Raw genomic sequence first — 21,892 nt, forward strand, 5'->3', positions numbered from 1 at the left:
AGTGAAGTCATGGTCCTTCCTTCAAGAACACTTTGCCATATATAGAAGAAAGAAAAGTGGTGGAAGAATGGAGCAGTTTCAGCCAGTTTAGAATGTTGCTAAAAGGCCTTTGAATGCCAAAGAACTAAGCCTCAGGATGGTCAGCACAGGGTTTATGTTGTAAATGTGTGGGTTGTCTGTATCCTCACCTTGAGTGAATAGTTACTCATATATTAAGTGTGATGAATTTTCCTGTTTCAGATATTAAAACTGGTCATATGCTCATTTAATTCTCATTTGACCTTGGAGAATTGGTTAAATAAAAGTCAAATGAGATGGGATAGGCCTGATGTCTAGCACTTAGAAAGACTCTAAATGGGAGCTGTTGTTAGGCAAACCTCTGTGGACTCCAGTTTCACTTGGACATGAAGTCTTTCAAGGGATTTCTTCTCTGTGAGGTTAGGATTCCCCCTACTCTACCCGCCAGCATTATGACCTATGGAGAAGGAAGGGCAAGTTACTGGCTCAAGGGTGGTGGAGGTTAGTTACCTGGCAGCAGGGGACAGACCACCAAGGTTTATCAGTATAGGGCATGCTAGATGCAAATGGGGCCAGAGTCAAGATTAGAGGAAGCCACTTTAGGGGAAAGGGCTATACAGAGCGTAATTGGAGGAAACAAGCACAGGACAAGACTTTCAAGAAAGGAATTAAGAAGCAACTTTTATTTATTTAGAGAAGGTAGAGCAAGATCTTTATGTTGAGGAGCCCCAGGCAGAAGGCAGGCTGGTGGGGCTGACCTTTTCTTGGGCAATCTGGGGAGAAAAGTCCCCCAAATAGTATTTTAGTAACTTTCTCTTGGACAGAGAGAGCAACCGGAAGGCATTGAACCCTCTCAGAAGCTTAAGGAAATAGTAGGCAACCCAGGAATGGCTGCTATGGGTAGCTGACAGTTATTTTAGAGCAGTGCTTGACACACTGTGCATTAGAATCATCTAGGTTTTCTTTTATTTTTAATGACAATGCATAGGTGCCATCCCAGGCAAAAGGGATCAGAATCTCTGTAGGTGGGGCCTAGAGTGTGGTCATTTTGCATGTTCCTTAGCTGATTCTAGTCTGCAGCCAGCTTGGGGTCTCAAATTTTAGCATCAGCATCATCTGGAAGGTTTGTTAAACCACAGCTCACTGGGTGCCAGCCCAAGGTTTGAGTCCCTGGGTCTTGAGTAGAGTCTGATAATTTGCATTTGTAACATGTCCCAGGTGATGTTGCTGCTGCTGGTCCTGGACCCCACTTGGAGGACTTCTGTCCTAGAGCTACGAAGAGTTTAGGATGTTTTATATTGCTTTTGAGTCTCTAATGCTGACATGGAAACTCCTTTGTCTGGATGGGTGCTCTTGTTTATCAAGCGATTTTTGCTGTTACTGTGACAGTGATTCGACTGAACCAAAACATGCTTATTGATGAGTGTTACTGTTCCCCTTACTGGCTGTGGGACCTTAGACACGTGACTTAACCTCTTCAAAGCCTCAGTTTTTCTTGTCCATAAAATAGATTGCTGATTCCAATTTCATAAAGGCTGTAAAAATACTTTTACAAAGGTTCATTAGATAGGACTTCAGTTTGGGGAAGAACTGATGTGTAATTATTTAGGAGGAGTTTTTAGTGATACACCAAGTGCATAATAGTTGCTAAGTAAAGAATAAGAGAAAGAGAATACAAAAAAACCCAATAACATGAAATTTCTGTAACATGTTTTTTTTTTTTTTATTAATGTGTCTTATAACTGATTGTCTCAGCAAATAGGGCAACTTTCCTTATACTCCTCTAACTAGATTATATGAAGACAAATTCCAGAACCAGGCAGTCTTGGAATTTTAATCCTGCCTCTGCGACTTAATAGCTGAGTGATTTTAGGCGAGTGATTCAACCTCTATCATCCCACTTTGTGTTTTTGTGAAATGCAGGTGCAGTCTACTTCAACGTGGTTGCTGGATTAATTAGAAATAGTCTTGGAAAATGCAAAGTATGAGCCTGACACATAGTAGATGCTGAGTACACGGCACCTTTTATTTTTGCTGCATTTGTCTTGCTTCATTTTAAGAGCTCATGTTCTTTGGTTAATTGAGGATAGTAGATACTTCTTTTGGCTCCCCCAGCTCTCAGGGATCTCATAGGAGAAATAAGACAGAACATTAATGATTCAGAAATAAATAAATTGGCCTTCAGGTGGCCAGTGGCTCCTTAGCCATAAGCCTAGTTCAGCCTGTCAAACCAGTCTGTAAGGAGAGTTGTGCAGCCTTCATGGTAAGGGATAGTTTTCCCATATCCTGAAGCCGTGTCTGTGGTTGCCCATTTAGATTAACACACCAGTAGGAGAAGAACACCAACCTCCTTTCCAGTAGATTAATAGCATCACAGAACATTGTATCAGTAATCCTGCGGACATTTTATTGAGCATGTAATATGTGCCAGGCACTGGGTTATGGGTTGTTCACACAATGAATGCTCACTGGGTCAAGTACTGGGGTTGGCAAAAATGAATTAGACATGAAGTTGCCCTTGGGAGGTTGCTGACCTTGTCCTTAGGGTGTGTCTGTAAGAAAAGATTGCAGGGAATTTGGATATTGAGATTGGAGTTGATCTCTTCAGATGCGTGAAGTGGAAATGCTAGTCTATCTTGAAATCACCTGGAGTTTTGCTGTGATGATAGTTTATTGCTGTGTAATACATTGTGACCTACATCACAGAGCTTTACCATAAAATAGAAAATATTTCAAGGAGAATTAAAATTGGCCTTCTTCGTCCGTATTTTCTTCATTTAGACCTAACTCTAAGATGTGCTTTGGTTTAAGCAGGGGTGTGTCCTTTCTGTGTCTGTAGAATGTCTACCCCGTAAGATTTCCTTCATATTTCCCAGGAGTTTTGTGAGATAACCAAGGAAAGAAAGGCTGAAGTAAAAAGCATTTTTAAAACTTGCCAGAAATGAAAGCAAGAGCACACATATACTGCCTTCTCACTAGACCAGAAATGCAAGTTTAGGCATTTTAGAAAGTCCAAAATTGTAGACAAAACCGCAGGCATTTGACTGAGGTAGGAATAAAAATTAAGCTGAAGTTCCCAAAGGCGAGGTGGCCTCTTTCAGACCAGTAAGGCTGAGGAAAAGTTTGCAAAGCAGGAATGTGATTAGTTAGTAATGCTCTGGAAAAGATGTGTTCTTTTCCTCTCTTGATTTGGCCCCGCCTTGGTTCCCCTGTTTCTTGCCTCGAGATGGGAAAATAAACAACGTTTCAGACTCGGTTACTTGATCATTTGACGGGTGCACTTTGCCCTCCTGGGACGTTGCCTGGAGAGCCTTGATTTAATAGCTGTTTTTCTGGCCGGTATGTGCATATATGTGTGTAGTTTAGGTGTACTCATTCAGATGCCAGGATGAAGACAGGCAGTGACTGAATTAGCCTGGTGTCTTCTCTCTTTGGGGCAGTGCGAGTGTTCATCAGAGAACTTTGGATGGAAGTGAAAAGTCAGCATTTATGCTGAAAATGTTTTTACTATGGTTTTTCCTGGCTGAATTTTAGTATTTTTACAAAGGTTCGTGCATCTTTGGTTTTATTTAAATATTTGAAGGTTTGGTCCTGCTTATAGCTTTAAAAAAAAGTAATTCTGAGGCTACCATTATAGCTTATCTTCAACAAAACCAAAAATGCCCAGCGAGGATCACAATCAAACATGCTTATGATAACTTTAAAAGCGGCTTTCTAGAAATGAGGCTGTGCTGCGCCCCACCTCTTTCAGGCTGGTGCTATATTTCTTAGAAGTTGGGTCTATTCTGGGTGTTTCTTCCCCCCATGTTGTGAGATCTGCTGGCTGACAGGATTCTTCACCATTGTGGTTTTATTTCATTGGGCACCCTGGGTGGTTTGGTTTGCTTTTTCATGTTTTCTCGATGAGCTTATAAACTCCCTAAGTAAAAGGACACTGCCTGTTCCTCTCTTTCCCCCAAATCCCTTTGGAACTTGCAAGCCTGAGGGCTGCCTGCTGGAGGGGATGTGGCGGGAAGGGGATTTGGGACCTACTTAGGTGGAATCCAAGGAGGAATCGTGCTTGGCCTAGTCAAGGATAAATAGAGAGGAGGTCAAGAGAGACAAAGTGAACATCACTTTTGTAATTCCGGAGAGACAACCAGAGGAGCCAAAACAGACATCCCAAGCTGTACCTCCACTTGGTCCTGCCTCAGATGATGTGCCCCCAGCAGTAACACCTGTCAGTGATGCCCCTGGCAATGACCGTTGCTCCCACCTGCAGCTGTGCTCCCCAAGGCTGCCCATCTCAGAGCAGTTCCATTTCCTCACCACCTCCACCTGGGATTTGAAATTTACTTTTTTAGTTGCTACGTTAGGGTTTCTCCATCACCCCTTGCCAGGTTTGGTGATTCACCAGAAGAGCTCACAGGACCCAGCTATACCATATAGTCGTTATAATTTATTATAGCAAAAGGGTACAAAGTGAAACCAGCAAAGGAAAAAAGAATGTAGAACGAAGTCGGGAGGAGACCAGGCAGGGACTTCTAAGGGCATCTCCTAGTAGAGTCCCAAAGGAGACACTTTATTCTCCCCAGCAACAATTTGTGGCAACACATGTGAAATACTGTCTGTTGGGAGCTCATAAGAAACTCAGGGCCCAGGTTCTTTTGGGGCTGGTCACGACTGCTCCAAAGTTCCGTACTCTGGGCAGGCAGGCAGGCAGGCAGGCAGGCGTGCAGCATGAACTGCTTTGTTTGCATAACACAGTTTAGGCATAGTGAGGCATACTTATCAGGGAATAGCAGGAAGCCTCCCGAAATCTTTAGTTCCCGATGCCAACCAAGGGCCACCCATGCAAGCAAGCCTTTTTCAGAGGATAGCAGTCTCAGGCCTCCTGTGCTGTCTTTTCTGCAGTTTCTGAATTTGCTCTTGCACGTTTACTTTGGATTTTTTGACTTGGAGGTTCCAGTTTGCATCACATGATTTGAGTTAATGGTTAGGTGGGCATTGGTCTGTTGTCACTTAGGGAGAAACCTTGGCCTGTACCGATGGGTGTTTGCATCCAGGCATTGTTTTGACTGCTCCCTACCCATAGTTTGTCACATATTTCTAATGACAGGCAGGTTTGCTGCTTGCCTTTGTACTTTTATCAAGATAACTCATGCCCTTCTGCCCCTCTGGGTGCCAGACTTTTCAGTCCTGATGCTGCCTACAGGCCCCAAAGGCTCAGACACGCACCCACTGTGTGCAGCTTTCTCAGAGAAGCCTTAGGTGCAGTTGTTAATGAACTTGCACTTAAAACCTGTCTTACCATTTTGAAAACTGTCCTTACAAATGTTGCTTTGGGATTTGAACCTCTTCACCTTTAGGTTGTGCTCTTTTGTGTTTCTTTTCTTTATTGGTTTTCTGTTTTGAGTTTTAATTGCCTGACTTCAAAAGTCTCACATCACGAACATTGTGGGGACCATGTTTTACTGTCATATTCTGTTTTTCCGGTCAGGTTCATTCTAGGTAATCTGCCTCTCTCCTGCACACTATTGAGGTGCCATAGAGGTGCCAAAGCAGTGGTTCTGCAGGGGTTTCTCAGATACCCTGAGGGCAGCTCAGCTGTGCTGGCCTCTAGCGTCCTTTATCACTGTATTAGACGACAGGCGTCCTCTTGCTTCCAGATTAAACGGATTCACTTACGCTTGCATGTAAGGTGACCCAGTAGTCTATTTTTAGCCACATTACCTATTCCATTGTTCTTGCTGCAGCTATTGCCAAACTGTGATGAAATAGGATTGACTTGTCACTGACCGTGGCTGAACTCACTAAGCTGGCTATACATGAACTTGGGCAGCACCATTAAACAAACCCCACTCGTCAGAGTCTCTACTGCAGTCAGGGTGGCCTGTGAAGGGAGTTACCATCCTGCATTCAGAACTGACCTGAATTCAGGGAGCCCTGACTAGAACATGGGTGACACGAATAATTGTCTTGTTGGGCAAGATTTGACATTGAGGAGAACATTTATGTAGGTAGTGAACTCAATCTAGTTCTCCACCTATATGCAGGCAGAAAAGTGTGCAAATAGGTGCATTATTTTTACCTGAGGTATCTATAGTGTTGTGTCTACTGGCCTTTTTAAATTTTTCTTTATTGTGGTAAAACATGTATAACAAAATTTGCCATTAAATTTTAACAATTCTTACGTATACGATTCAATGGCTGAGTCTTGTCACTAAATAGTGCTTGGGGACAGGGGTCTTTGCCATAATTATTAAAGACTTGTTATTGATGTAAGGACTGCAGAAGAAGGGTCAGTGCCCATAGCTCATTGGTTAGGGCACCAGCCACATGCACCGGGGCTGGTGGGTTTGAACCTGGCCAGGCCAAAAAAAAAATAGCTGGGCATTATGGTGGATGCCGATAGTCCCAGCTACTGGGAGGCTGAGTCAAGAGAATTACTTAAGCTCAAGAGTTTGAGGTTGCTGTGAGCTGTGTCTACCAAGGGCGACATGCTGAGACTCTGTCTCAAAAAAAAAAGGGGGGGGGGGCTGCTCCAGCTCTAAGGAGAAAAGGATGGTCATTGTGTGGGTGCTCTGTGAGTGGAGTGTCGAGCGTGGGAATGTGGCTAATGAAGCTGAGGGACTGAGTTTCTAATTTTCCTTAATTCCGTAGCCACATGTAGCTAGTGGCTCCCCTATTGGGCACAGCGTTAGGCTCAGTCCCAGTCCGGGGAAGGGGTTTAGAGTGTAGCCTTCAGAATCTTGATTCAAATTCTAGCTCTGCTATTGTGTCGCATGACTGTGGGGATGCCTCTTAACCTCATGAGGCTGTTTTGAGAATTTGTTGTATTTTGTGTAAAGGGTCTAGAACAGTAGAACAAAGCCTGGGAAGGAATGTGTGTTTAGTTAATATTTGCTTGTCGCTGTGTTCATTGAGTATTTTGAGTGGCATGATGGTAGAATTCATGTGGGATATGAGACTCTACTTTTTCTTTTCGTTTCTTTTTAAACCTTTTATATTTTCTTTCTTTTGAAAAGAAATTGTTCTTCTCTTGCTTCAGGTTGCTGCAGCAACTGGCCACACGGTAGTGCTAGTAGACCAAACAGACGACATCCTGGCAAAATCAAAAAAGGGAATCGAGGAAAGCCTCAGGAAAGTGGCGAAGAAGAAGTTTGCAGAAAACCCTCAGGTGATTTCTGGTTACTGACTTTAGCCAAGTCCCCTGTTTCACATTGGAGTGGGGAAGGGGTTCTGGCTTTTGCTTTCTTTCTTTCTTTTCCCTCTCCCCCGTTTGTTTGTGTGAAACTCATTTCCCCATAACTTTAAACCAATATAGTGACATAATCACTAAACATTCATGGGGGGTGATTAGAAAGTAGCCAGGCGTTGTGGCGGGCGCCTGTAGTCCCAGCTACTTGGAAGGCAGAGGCAAGAGAATCGCTTAAGCCCAGAAGTTGGAGGTTGCTGTGAGCTGTAATGCCATGGCACTCTACCCAAGGCAACAGCTTAAGGCTCTATCTGAAAAAAAAAAATAAAGAAAAAGAGAAAGTAAATAACCCTGTTGTTCAGTAGAGTTCTCAAGGTTGAGGAGAACATTTCTTCAGGTGGTAAACTTGTTCTAGTAAAACACTGAGAATTGGGAATTGAGGAACCCTTTATTTTGGTAAAAGGTTGAAAGAGAGAGAAATGGGAAGATAATTTTTGTACTTGTGAGTTAAAAAGAGAATATAAACATTGTATTTAGGTAGAAACTTGGTTGCTTGGATAATAACTTATTCCTATTTATGATAAACTAGAGGGGAAAATATACATTGAATCATTCTCACTTTCCAGGAGCAGAAGAGAGAAGATTTTGAGGAAGTCTTAGGAGGTTGGGAACTCTGGTCTACCAACTTTCTCATCCCACCTTGCTGCTTTTCCAGCACACTTTGACTTAGGAGTTTGCGTTAAATTAGAAATACTGCACAAGTTACCCAACCAAACTTTTATTTCCCTTTGTCACCTTGTTAAGTTGTTTAAGATTGGTTTTCTTGAGGCCTGGATGGATTTTCTCTCTGTACGCAGAGAAGTGTATAAATAGGGCTTTTGTTGTTGTTTTTTAATTGTGATATCCACAGTGGTGTGTCTAATTGCCTTTTAAAAATTGTTATTGTAGTAAAATATATGTAACATAAATTTGCCATGTTAACCAGGTTTAAGTATTTTAACTCAAGGGCATTAATTACCTTCACACATTTCATGTAAGTGGAACCATACAATATTTACTCTTTTGCGTCTGACTTGTCACTTCGTGTAAAGTTTTCAAAGTTCCTCATGTGTCACAACTTCATTTCTTTTTATGGATAAATAATATTCCATTACATGTATATACCATGTTTCGTTTATCCATTCATTTATTTTATTTTTATTTATTTATTTTTTGAGACAGAGCCTCAAGTTGTTGCCCTGGGTAGAGTTCCGTGGCATCACAGCTCACAGCAATCTCCAACTCCTGGGCTTAAGGGATTCTCCTGCCTCCGCCTCCCAAGTAACTGGGACTACAGGCACCCGCCACAACACCCGGCTTTTTTTTTTTTTTTCCTTGATTTTTTTGTAGAGACAGAGTCTCACTTTATGGCCCTTGGTAGAGTGCCATGGCATCACACAACTCACAGCAACGTCCAACTCCTGGGCTGAAGCGATTCTCTTGCCTCAGCCTCCCAAGCAGCTGGGACTACAGGCGCCCGCCACAACGCCCAGCTATTTTTTGGTTGCAGTTTAGCTGGGGCCGGGTTTGAACCCACCACCCGATATATGGGGCCGGCGCCTTACCGACTGAGCCACAGGTGCCGTCCAACACCCGGCTTTTTTTTTTTTTTTTTTCTTGATTACAGCTGTCGTCGTTTGGCAGGCCCAGGCTAGATTTGAACCCACCAGCTCAAGTGTATGTGGCTGGCGCCTTAGCCTCTTGAGCCACAGGTGCTGAGCCTATCCATTCATTTATTAATGGAATTGAGTCATTTTCATCTTGTGGTTATTGCTAGTAATGTGTAAGGGTCATTTGTATACTGTTAGTTGGAGTCCCTCTTTTCAGTGCTTTGGAGTATATATTTAGAAGTGGAATTGGCGGGTTGTGTGGTCATCCTGTATTTACATTTTTGAGGTACCAACAACTTGTTTTCCGTAGTGACCATGTCATTTACATTCTCACCAGTAGCGGGTTATAATTTCTCCATATCCTGAACAACATTTGCTATTTTCTGGTTTTTGTATTTTTCATTGTAGCCATCCTAGGTGTAAGGTGATATTTCATTGTGGTTTTGACTTGTATTTTTCCTAATGTCTACTGATCTTTTAAAAACCAGAGGGGTGGGGGTGGAGATAATTTTATCCTCTCCTTGATGAACTACAAAGACTAAATCTCAAGATAAATATTAAGATTTCTTTCACTTGTCCCTTATGTTCTTAATCATAGGGTGGGGATACCATATAGGGGGTGTTAAGATGAGGGTCCAGGTGGAGGGGATTATAAGAGCCCTGGGCTGAGCCTTGGAGTGAAGGACAGAGTGAGTCTGAACCCACACAACCTGCATTTTCCCCAGTTTACTCTGTACAATTTCAGCTGATTATCTCTGTGGCTCTGACCCACACCCTGAGGGTTAAAAAAGGGGCCCAAATGCAAATTGCTCAACTTCTGACTAGTGGCTCCTGAGGAGTCTGGTCTCCTGATGTCTCTCTCCCCTGCCAGCTGTGGCAGAGGGAGGTGTCAGTTTCGCCTTGCCTGGCTGACCCACTGTATTTATCTAGCTCTGTGCTGACCTGTACAAGAGTTGCAAGTGGCAGTTGAGCACTTGAAATGTGACTAGTCTGAATAGCAGTGCTCTGAGTGTGAAATAGACTTCAGATTTTAAAGGCATCACAGAAAAAAGGAATATGAAACATCTCAGTATTTTTTAATAATGATTACATGTTGAAGTGATAGTATCTTTCATATATTGCATTAAATAAAAAATTAATTTCACCTGTCAGTTTCTTTGCTTTTTTAATGTAGGTGATAGAAAATTTAAGATTAGCTATAATCTCACATTATATTTTCATTTGACAGCTCAAATCTAGTGCCTATGTATTTATTCCATGCTTTTGCTAATTAAGAACTATTTTCATACCCTGTGGACAAGTTACCTCTTAAAATAAAATGGCAGCTTATGGAGACACCGTCTGTGTTTTTGCCCTAATTGACATCTGTTTGTGGAGACCTGGAATCATAGGAGGAAAACAAAGAAAAGCTAAAACTGCAAGCTCTTTGAGAGCAAAGGCTGTGTCTAGCTTGTTTTTCAAACCCCTGCTATTCAGACTAGCCACATTTCAAGTGCTCAACTGCCACTTGTGACTCTTGTACAGGTCAACAGAGAGCTAGATAAATTCAGTGGGTCAGCTAGGCAAGGTGAAACTGATGCCTCCCTCTGCCAGGGGCCTGGCAGGGGAGAAAGACATCAGGAGACCAGACTCCTTAGGAGCTGCTAGTCGGGAGTTGAGCAATATTTGTAGTTGAGTTGCTGGCACATGAGTGATTGCTATTTGGTCAGTGATTTCTAAGTTCAGCTTTCTGACCCCAGCTCTTGCCATACTCAGCTAGTCTCTGTCTCCTCTTAGAACTAGGCAGCACCACCTCTAAGACTGATGTGTAGTGCTAAGCTGAGCTCCTACCATTTTGTTGAAGAACAAACTATAGGCTTCATGGACATTAATGGACTCCAAAACAGGTGCTGTGAACAGATAGTTTAGTAATCCAAGCAGAGCTACTAAGAATGTGAAAGATCACGCAGTAGGGATTGTTCATAGGCCGACTTTTGCCATGGTGTCTAGAGGCAGACTGAGATGCCATCGTCCTTAAGCAGAAACGTAGGGAGTTTTATTTCTCAGAACTTGAGGGTGCATTCAAGTGTGTCCGGGGTGCTGGTCTCTCCTGGTCTTCCTCTTTCCTTCTGTCTTAACAATAAAACACACCCTGTGTCCAGCGAACTGAGTAAATGTTCTCTTCTCCTTCCTCCTGATGCATTAGGCTGGCAATGACTTTGTGGAGAAGACCTTGAGTAGCATCTCAACCAGCACAGATGCAGCCGCCGTAGTGCACAGCACAGACCTGGTGGTGGAGGCCATCGTAGAGAATCTGAAAGTGAAGAACGAGCTCTTCAAAAGGCTGGACAAATTTGCTGCTGAGTATGTGACCCCTGGACATCCTCGTCAGGTTCTGAGGGCTCCCTCCCCAGGCTTTGAGCTTTCCTCCTTGCTTATTGCCTTTTTCCAGGAAGGAACCTTCTGACCAAATCCATCCACTTCTCCTACGGCCCCACTGCTGTTTCCAGCAGAGCCAGCACTGTGTGTGGCTTTCATTCTCCATTCTCCCACTCCCGGTTTGCTCCCTGAGGCTTGACCTGCCCTAGCCTCATCCTTGTCCCCTAATGACGGTGAATTACCAGAGGTAAAATGGAGGAGCCCATCCAAGGACTGGCTTGTTTCTTGCAGTGTGTTGCTCTTGGCCCTCCCGTGCCCGAGAATGGAGGAGGCCTGAGTATGTACTTGAATGTCTGCAGAGGAACTGCAGAGCAATTTTGGATTTCCCCCCTATTTGGGGTGGAGCAAACAGAATAAGATAGTTGAAGAAAATGTTTATACTCACCATTTATACATGAGAACTCTCCTCTTTTGAGCTTATCTAGGTTCAGTCAAAACAGTCTTAGGAGGATTAATTAAAGGAGCATTGAATTCTTACCAGGATTCCCATCAAAGTGTGGCAGCAGAGGGCATAAGAGTGCCCAGAGCATGCTCTTCGTGCACATCCACAGCTTGTGCTCATGGGATGCTCTACCTCCCCTCAGAATCTGGAGCCTTCCACTGTTGGCTTTTGGCAACTGTGACATCTGATTGATTCATGCCTTTTCTGTGACTTGCTTGGCCACACTTCACCCTTCTTGGTTGGAACTGAATGACAGAATCAGATTATATGACAAAAGCAATTCTCAGGGAGCCACCATTGAGCAGTGGCCAAACAGAGACACTTAGATACCAGCTAACTGGAATGTCAGTCCTTAGAACCGTGTGGCCTACTAGCCTTAGAGCAGTGGTTCTCAACCTGTGGGTCACAACCCCTTTGGAGGTCAAAACACCCTTTCACAAGGGTCGCCTAAATACACCCTGCATATCAGATATTTACATTACGATTCGTAACAGTAGCAAAATTACAGTTATGAAGTAGCAATGAAAATAATTTTATGGTTGGGGGTCACCACAACATGAGGAACTGTATTAAAAGGTCGTGGCGTTAGGAAGGTAGAGAACCACTGCCTTAGAGGCACTGTCCTTGACAAAGAGAAAGGACTTGTCTTTCTGTCTTCTGTGTAGCACTCTGCTGATCAGCATGCTCAGGCATTTCACATTGGCATTTAGGGGCTGTAGGAATATCTGACAAAAACAAGACACTCTTGGTGATGGTGCTGGATCCCAATTCAGTAGGGAACTTTCCAAGATAATAATATACCCACTCCAGGAAAGGGAGTTTTATCAAGCTGTTTGTCCTTTATTCAAAGATTGGTAATTCCTAGTGACAGTGAAAGACCTGACTGCCCCCTGGGATCGGTGTCGATCACAGAAGGGTGATTGAGGGGAGTGAGGAGGCCTGGGCCTGGTGCCAGGCCTCCCTGCTTCTCCCTCTGACCCTGGAGAGGTCCTCCATTTTATTATCTGTAATGTGAGTTAAGGAATTTAGCATAGTTTCTAAGACCTTTCCAGTTCTAACTTCCCAAGACTAGTTTTCCTGTGTGTAAAATAGCAGTAGTATGCTTACTGTCCAGATTGTTAAGGAAACTAATTAAATTCAGCTGACAGTTCCTGGGTGCCTACTATGTATCAGGCACCACACCAGACTGTGTCACCTGAGTTGATGTAAAGCATATGTGACAGGTGAAGGGAAAGGGCATAACCATAGCAGGGACTCTGAAGATGGGACTTGCTTCTGGCCTTCAGCCATCCTTCTCTGCCTCTTTGTGTGTATTGCAGGTCACTACTATTATTGAAGGTTTTTTTTAAGCAGTTTTGTTGAGACACACTTTACTGCCAAGTTTTATAGTTGGATCCTATCATGGGAGAAGAAAATTTATTCAAGTGATAGAGTTTCCATTGGAAGCGCTGGTGAAACAGCAGCAACACGAAAAAGAAATTAACTTTTCCAGCAGCAATATAAGACGTACAAATGAAAGGCTTGACCAAGGCTCCGGGGCAGCCAGAACTGAGCCCTGAGCCTTTGGACAAAGCAAGAGTTCTTCATTCTTTTGCTGTCCCCACCACCCCCTCTTGTCTTCTCATTATTAGAGCCTAGGAGTCTTAGGGCATTGCCAGTGATCACCATGCTGTGGTATAGGTTTTCTTTTAGTATGTTTAAGAGAAAAATAGTTTTTTTGGTACATGAGTGGCAGAATGACAAAAGATGGTTTAAGAGAGTCAGGAATTTCCAGGAAAATGAGTGGTTTTGGGGAAGATAAGGCAATATTGTGTATTGAATATATAAATACATTATGTTTGTGTTGAAAACACAGAGAAGCAGAGGTCTGCTGGGGAGAGACTCTTCCTCCTAACGGTGTCAGAGTGCCTTGGACTGGAGATACCAGGCCTGGGCTCTGATGTCACTTTATTGTTTTACCAAATGTGCCTGAGTTTCCCCTTTTAGCAGGAGAGTGGCCCTTCAACTGTCCTATTAATAGGTACCATATTGCAATTATATGTATTGTATTGCAACACTAACTTTTGAAATAACTCCTGCTCCTCTTAAGGGAATCATGCTGGCACAGCCTGGCACCCAGGCTGCTGTTGTGGTTCCAGGTTCTAGAGTGCTTGTGTCAGCTACAAATATTGCTATTGGCAGAGGATCTTTTTTCATTACTTTCTGTAACATGGCATAGTTATATTTCCCCATTGACCAAAAATCAAGAAGCTTTGAAAAATAAAATTTTAAAACCTTAAAAATAGATCATTAAAAAAGGAACAGCTCTTCTACCTGGCCCTTGCATGACCTAACTTGGCAGTGACTTGAGAAAGCAGGTGTACTGTGCCTTGAAAGAGAATGCTCTCAGCCAGCCACCCACCCACCCGTACTGACTGGCCTTGCCTGTCACCTCTCTTCTCTTCACTCTAAGTTACTGGTTTCTCCTCCCTTCCCCCTTGGGTTCCTTCCCACCTATCCTTGGTTTCAGGCAGATGGTGGTGTAGCCCTTTAAGTGAGCAGGGACCCCACCGAATCTGGGAATCTGGTCAGTTAAGGGATCACTGTGCTGCCTGTCTGACCAGGGCCATGTGGTTGTAATTTTGTGTATTTTTGCCCACAAGGTGGCGCTCTAGGAAAGCCTAGCAGTTGGCCAGCCTGCTTAAAGATTTACCTACCACGTCTTTGGCAGCCCACTTTACTGTGGTCTTAAGAAACTAAATTTGGTTTAAGTCAGTATGGATTTTTAAAAATCAGTAAGTTAATATTTTATACACACAAAATAAGATGGCAGTGCTTTTAGAGGGAATTTTATAAACAGAATACCTTACACATATCATGCATATGCCTGTCCTCCCTTCCCCAATCTACCTGTGTAACCGTCAGACTTCTTTCAGACCATGTTGGGTTTTTTTCTATTTTAATTTTAATTCTTTTGAAATGGTCTGAATTCATGTTTATTTTCAGATTTTTTTTGTTGATTTTTAGGTATCTGTGATGTATCCTTTCTTTCGGTACTCATTGACCACTTAGAGTTTCATTTTGTGACTTGGGTTGGTTAAGTAGCTTGCTTAGTTAGTCATCTCCATTTATTCTTACATACCATGAAAGTTAACTAACGTAAGTAGTCGGGAAAAATTTTGTTCCCCACAATTAAGGAAAGACTTAATTAGAATAAAGGGTAAAGGGTAAATATATCCTTTGGGATATTGTATTGTATACAATACAATTGTATTGCAATACATACAATTGCAATTAGGTAAAGGGTAAATATATCTTTGAAAAAGGTAATTCTAATTTTCTTTTCTTTTTTCTTTTTTGGTAGAAACAGAGTTTCACTTTATCGCCCTGGGTAGAGTGCTATGCTGTCTCAGCTCACAGCAACCTCCAACTCCTGGGCTTAGGCGATTCTTTTGCCTCAGCCTCCTGAGTAGCTGGGACCACAGGCACCTGCCACAACGCCCGGCTATTTCCTTGTTGCAGTTTGGCTGGGGCTGGGCTCGAACCCACCACCCTCGGCACATGGGGCTGGCGCCCAACCCACTGAGCCACAGGCGTCATCCCCAATTTTTTTTAATTTAAAATTTCAAAGTTTAAATGAAGGTCCCTTGTTCTCAGCCTCTTGTGTGAAGGTACGTCTTTTCTCTGACTTCCTCTGTGGGCAGGGACAGCAATCTGTCAGTCAGCAGGCAGTGTGCATTGCACCCATCAGTGGTGCCTGCTGATTGTTTCCAAAGGGAGACTTGTTCTCATATGCCACCATGTTTCTCTCCACAGACAAACAATCTTTGCCAGCAACACTTCCTCTTTGCAGATCACAAGCATAGCCAATGCCACCACCAGACAAGACCGATTTGCTGGCCTCCATTTCTTCAATCCAGTGCCCCTGATGAAACTCGTAGAGGTCAGTTCACTTCTGCATGTTCTCCTGGCTCTCTCAGTCCTGCTCTTCTGAGTCACATTGCCCCTGCCACTGAGGATTGATTGCATCAGATGGCTTCTAACAGAAGGACAGACGGTTGTCCCTTTGCTTGTTTCTCTTGCCCTAGTCTATCTTTTTCAGAATCAAAGGAAAACAAAAGCTTCTAGTATCTGGGAAGGCCCCTGTACTTTCCTTGCAGCCTTGTTTTGGCCAGTGATATCAAGGAAGGCTGTTAACTTTGTGGGGTGTTATTTATTGATTTGAGCCAGAACTGGTGGGCAGTGCTAAGAGGGCTCAGACTGGGAAGGCAGCACTGAAGACCACTGGCTGATGGGACCCTGGAGGATATTGTGCCTGAGTGTGTTTTCTGGTCGAGCTCATTCTGCCCCATACTTATTAGACTGTGCTGTACTGCTTTTCCCACCATTCCTGTGATAAATTCCAGCCTGTGTAACAGCACCTTGGTATTGACCCCCGAGGAGGCATGTCTCCTATGTGCTGTGACTGGACCTATTAAAGGCAGCTTCCAATACCCTTGGACTTCTGGTCGCAAAGCTGGGAGGTGGAGGGAAGAACCAGGGATGGTTTCCCAGCATTCAGCTTCTGCTTACCTGCCTAGAGTCTCCCTGCGAGGGAGATGGAGTCACCATAGACGATTTGCACCTGAACTGTGGCAACTTGCCTTTTACAGGGGGCTAATTACAGGGTCTGAGATGTAGCCGCTGTTAAAGTAGCATTTGTTCTGAGGTGGAGGAGTTATTGCCTTGAGAACTGTGGGGGATGAGTGGGGAAGTGGAGCCAGCAGACCTCCAAAGGCTGGCCATGCCTCTCTGGAGGTGTGTGTCAGGGACTGACTGTGGGGGATGAGTGGGGAAGTGGAGCCGGGCAGACCTGCAGAGGCTGGCCAGGCCTCTCTGGGGGTGTGTGTCAGGGACTGACTGGGGGGGGAGGGGGTGAGTGGGGAAGTAGAGCCAGCAGACCTCCAAAGGCTGGCCATGCCTCTCTGGGGTTGTGTGTCAGGGACTGACTGGGGGTGGGGTGAGTGGGGAAGTGGAGCCAGCAGACCTGCAGAAGCTGGCCATGCCTCTCTGGGGGTGTGTGTCAGGGACTGACCGTGGGGGGTGAGTGGGGAAGTGGAGCCAGGCAGACCTGCAGAGGCTGGCCATGCCTCTCTGGGGGTGTGTGTCAGGGACTGATCATGGGGGATGAGCCGGGCAGACCTGCAGAGGCTGGCCAGGCCTCTCTCTGGGGGTGTGTGTCAGGGATTGACTGTGGTGGGTGAGTGGGGAAGTGGAGCCAGCAGACCTGCAGAGGCTGGCCAGGCTTCTCTGGGGGTGTGTGTCAGGGACTGACCATGGGGAGTGAGTGGGGAAGTGGAGCCAGCAGACTTGCAGAGGCTGGCCAGGCCTCTCTGGGGGTGTGTGTCAGGGACTGACTGGGGGGGGAGGGGGTGAGTGGGGAAGTGGAGCCAGCAGACCTCCAAAGGCTGGCCATGCCTCTCTGGGGTTGTGTGTCAGGGACTGACTGGGGAGGGGGTGAGTGGGGAAGTGGAGCCAGGCAGACCTGCAGAGGCTGGCCGTGCCTCTCTGGGGGTGTGTGTCAGGGACTGATCATGGGGGGTGAGCCGGGCAGACCTGCAGAGGCTGGCCAGGCCTCTCTCTGGGGGTGTGTGTCAGGGACTGACTGTGGTGGGTGAGTGGGGAAGTGGAGCCAGCAGACCTGCAGAGGCTGGCCAGGCTTCTCTGGGGGTGTGTGTCAGGGACTGACCATGGGGAGGGAGTGGGGAAGTGGAGCCAGCAGACCTGCAGAGGCTGGCCATGCCTCTCTGGGGGTGTGTGTCAGGGACTGACCGTGGGGGGTGAGTGGGGAAGTGGAGCCAGCAGACCTGCAGAAGCTGGCCATGCCTCTCTGGGGGTGTGTGTCAGGGACTGACCGTGGGGGGTGAGTGGGGAAGTGGAGCCAGCAGACCTGCAGAAGCTGGCCATGCCTCTCTGGGGGTGTGTGTCAGGGACTGACCGTGGGGGGTGAGTGGGGAAGTGGAGCCAGCAGACCTGCAGAGGCTGGCCATGCCTCTCTGGGGGTGTGTGTCAGGGACTGACCGTGGGGGGTGAGTGGGGAAGTGGAGCCAGCAGACCTGCAGAGGCTGGCCATGCCTCTCTGGGGGTGTGTGTCAGGGACTGACCGTGGGGGGTGAGTGGGGAAGTGGAGCCAGCAGACCTGCAGAAGCTGGCCATGCCTCTCTGGGGGTGTGTGTCAGGGACTGACCGTGGGGAGTGAGTGGGGAAGTGGAGCCAGGCAGACCTGCAGAGTCTGGCCATGCCTCTCTGGGGGTGTGTGTCAGGTACTGATCGTGGGGGTGAGCCAGGCAGACCTGCAGAGGCTGGCCAGGCCTCTCTGGGGGGTGTGTGTCAGGGACTGACCGTGGGGGGTGAGTGGGGAAGTGGAGCCAGCAGACCTGCAGAGGCTGGCCAGGCCTCTCTGGGTGTGTGCGTCAGGGTCTGTCCTCTTCACTTCTACCTTCTCCTCCTCCGGCTCCCTTTCTTTTCCTTCATTTATATCTCTTTCGCTCATTGTTCCACGCAGCATAAGCTTTTTTCCTTTATTTGACAACAAGATCTCACTCTGTTGCCCAGGCTAGAGTGCAGTGGTGCCATCATAGCTCACTCTTAACTTCAAATTCCTGGGCTTGAGTGATCCTACTCCAGCCTTTCAGGTAGCTGGGAATACAGGAATATGCCACCACGTCCACCTACTTTTTTTATTTTGAGTGGAGATGGGGTCTTTCTGTTGCCCAGGCTAGTCTTCAAACTCCTGACCTCAAGTGACCCTCTTACTTTGGCCTCCCAGAGTGCTAGGATTATAGGCATGAGCCATTGTGCTTAGCCACAGCATAAGCATTTTTAATAAGTGTCAGCAATTACTACATTTTCTTACAGGATTTTCTCAAGTGACAACTTGACCATCTTGCAGAGGAAATTTATCTGTCCTAACGTTGCCTCTTAGCTCCTTCAAATTTTCTCCTATTCTCTAAAGCTGTTTTTTTGTTTGTTTGTTTTTAGAGACAGAGTCTCACTCTCTCACCTGCGTAGAGCGCTGTGGTGTCATAGCTCACAGCTGTGGTGTTATAGCTCACAGCAACTTCAGCTTCTTGGGTTCAAGTGATCCTCCTGCCTCAGACTTCCGAATAGCTGGGCCTACAGATGCCAGCCACAATGCCCAGCTAGTGTTTTCTATTTTTAGTAGAGACGAGGTCTTGCTCTTGCTCAGGCTGGTCTTGAACTCAAGTCTAGCCTAAGCAAGAGCAAGACCTCGTCTCTACTAAATCTACCTCCTTGGCCTCCCAGAGTTTTAAGATTACAGGCGTGAGCCACCACGCCCACCTCTCTAAAGCTGTTTTTAAGAAGTTAAGTAATGAAGAGCAGGAGTGCTAGAAACAACATTTATCCTTATGCAGAAAAAAACAAAGGAGCGGCATGGAGTTTTCATCATTTCAGTACGAAGGGCTAATTAATTGCTTTAGTTATTGTATCATGTATACAGTGTTCTGGAGATAAGCCCGTTCTATTGATTTATTTTGATAATGTTGTTTTCAACTACATTTATCTGTTGATGCCTGCTTTTGTCTTTGGAGATATAGTATGTTAGTTGTTAATAGCTAATGCTTAGCAAATTTTATCATTTTCTAGAAAATGTACATTTTTGGTTTTTTTTTTTTTTTGAGACAGAGCCTCACTGTGTCTCCATGGGTAGAATGCTGTGGTGTCATAGCTCACAGCAACCTCAAACTTTTGGGCTCACGTGATCCTCTTGCCTCCCCAAGTAGCTGGAACTACAGGTGCCTGCCATAACACCCGACTATTTTTTAGAGATGGGGGTCTCACTCTTGCTTAGGCTGGTCTCGAACTCCTGAGCTCTGGTGATCTACCTGCCTCAGCCTCCCAGATTGCTGGTATTACAGGCATGAGCCCCCACACCCAGCCTCTGATGAAGACTTTTTAGACTTGTTTTCAAATGGCTCTGGGACTGCCGTTTGATCTCTGGTTCCACAGCAGCTTCTGGTAACATTTTGTCCTGCTACTCATCTCCATGGTGCTTGTGCTTTTTTCTATTTCCCCTCATTCACCTCCCCTAGTGTCAGAACATGGTACTTGCGCTTGGGCCCAGACAAGGGGTAAGGTATGACCATGGCAGCTGTGGCCAAGATGGCAGCCAGGGCCATAGTTGTCCTGGGATGTGATTACATTAAAACACAAGTGAGAGCACTCCTCTTTGTTTACAAGGCACCTTTCATCCCTGTGCAGACAATAGCTCCTTAGCTCATTAAAGGGGGCCCTCCTACTAGGGGAGGATGTGTCAAGTGTCATGATCCCCATTTCATAGAAGGGAGGGGAGGCACTTGCGTCAGATCACATACATAAAGGGTCTGAAGTTGAAGCCAGGCTTCAATTGTTTGCTTTGACTCTGGTTGAAGTTCTTTATTGGCACTTAAATTCTGTACGCACACACAGGGTGCCAAAAATATGTGTACATATTTTAAGAAAGGAAAAAACCATATTAAAATTGTAATACTCAGCATATATTGATAACAAAAGATGAATGCAAGTCACATTGAGCACCTCTGGTAATTGCAGAAGTCAAATTGTTTTGCATTTGTATTACAAATTTCATACAGTTTTTCCCTTACAATGTGTATAAGTATTTTGGCATCCTCTGTTTTATATATATATATCTTTAAATATACGTACATAAAGTTTAAATTCTCCTGGGTCTTTCCACTTAACAAAGTCTGACTTCAGTAGATGAATTCTCTGAATGTCTGCTGAGGGCCAGCAGTGCCAGACATCTGTCTGTGCCGTCTCCCGTAGATGCCATTGAGGCGGCAGCTGTGTGCCTGCCTGTGCTTCCTCCCTGCCACTGAGGTGGGTTGCAGGAGCTGGTGGCAGCCTTGGCTGCAGGCCCTGTCTGCTGTCATGTCAGTGCGGGCCGCGCTTTTCAGGATGAGTCTGTTCTACAGCAAAGGGCCATTGGCCTCTGGGACATCTGTGCGCGAGAGCATCGGGACCTGGAAGGGGAAGTCATGTATGTGACTTGGGCACATGGGGCTCCTTCTCCTTGTCTATGGTAGGAGAGGCTGGGGTTCCTGCAGAGAATTTTAAGGGCCATCACCATGTCCTCCTCTACATGGCTTACCATGCTGAAGTAATTGACAATGGCAAGTAAAACAACAAAAGCAGCGCTTAGTGAGCACTTCCCCTCTCAGGGGCTAATCTTGGGCTTTACTCCCAAGATGGCTTCATTCTCACCTCAAGTCCTTGAGCTGGAAAGAGTGATCTCAGTGTCATTTAGATTTCAAGAAACATGCCCAAGGCCACACAGCCTGTGAGTAGTATAATTGAACCTAGGTCTGTTTCAGCAATGAAGTCTGTAAAACTGTCCCCCACACAAACTCTCTCCCAAGCCTTGATTTTGTACATTCTGCGGTACTGCACCATCTTAAAAGGGACATTTTTGGAAATATTTTGTTTCTGACTTGAGATCCCTATTTCTGTGCTGAAACTAAAATTATTTTTGTCACCTATATGGACCCGATTGATTAATGTTCTTTCGAATCATTCTACTGAAGTCTTTGCTTTGCATTTCCAGGTCATTAAAACACCGATGACCAGCCAGAAGACATTTGAATCTCTAGTAGACTTTAGCAAGGCTCTGGGAAAGCATCCTGTTTCTTGCAAGGTAGAGTATGGGTAGCTTGGGAGGGAAGTAATTTTTCCTGGACCTGACTTATTCAGGAGAGGGGGTGTGGGCCTGATACCTGCCCCTTCTCTCTGCTCTGCTGCCCAGGCTGGCCCTACCCAGAATGAATGAAAATCACATTCATGTTATGGTGGCACATAAATGTTGTGGTTCTTAACCCATTTATGCTTTATTAGTGGAAGAAAGTAATAATAGTATTAGAAAGAACATCAGTTAGAGGCAAAAAGACAAAGAAATGGAAGTGCAGGAGAAAACTAATAATTATCTCTTGCAGTATAATCATTAATTCATGGAGAGTGATGGTTCATTCTTCCATCAGAATGGCCACAGCAGCTGCAAGGATGGGAACTTTTTTGTCTCATAAAATTGCCCTTGTTATATCATCCCAGAACTCTCTCTCTGTATGATATTTTAGGGCTTTCTGGGGCAGTTATTTCGTCTCTTAATAAACATCCAGACGATATATGGCAACCACATTAGACAGAGGTTGGCAG

The 21,892-nt window shown here is 45.3% G+C and overlaps 1 protein-coding gene across 1 annotated transcript in view; it reads left to right on the plus strand.

Moving 5' to 3' along the window:
• Positions 1-21,892, plus strand: part of HADH (hydroxyacyl-CoA dehydrogenase) — a 62,967-nt gene that overhangs the window by 15,365 nt on the left and 25,710 nt on the right. Inside the window, exons 2-5 of the mRNA XM_053563215.1 lie at positions 7,049-7,177; positions 11,030-11,187; positions 15,500-15,626; positions 21,288-21,377. Of these exons, the coding sequence (XP_053419190.1) occupies positions 7,049-7,177; positions 11,030-11,187; positions 15,500-15,626; positions 21,288-21,377 (504 nt within the window). The remainder of the gene's footprint in view (positions 1-7,048; positions 7,178-11,029; positions 11,188-15,499; positions 15,627-21,287; positions 21,378-21,892) is intronic.

This window comes from Nycticebus coucang, chromosome 1, assembly GCF_027406575.1.
Source record: "Nycticebus coucang isolate mNycCou1 chromosome 1, mNycCou1.pri, whole genome shotgun sequence".
Taxonomy (NCBI): domain Eukaryota; kingdom Metazoa; phylum Chordata; class Mammalia; order Primates; family Lorisidae; genus Nycticebus; species Nycticebus coucang.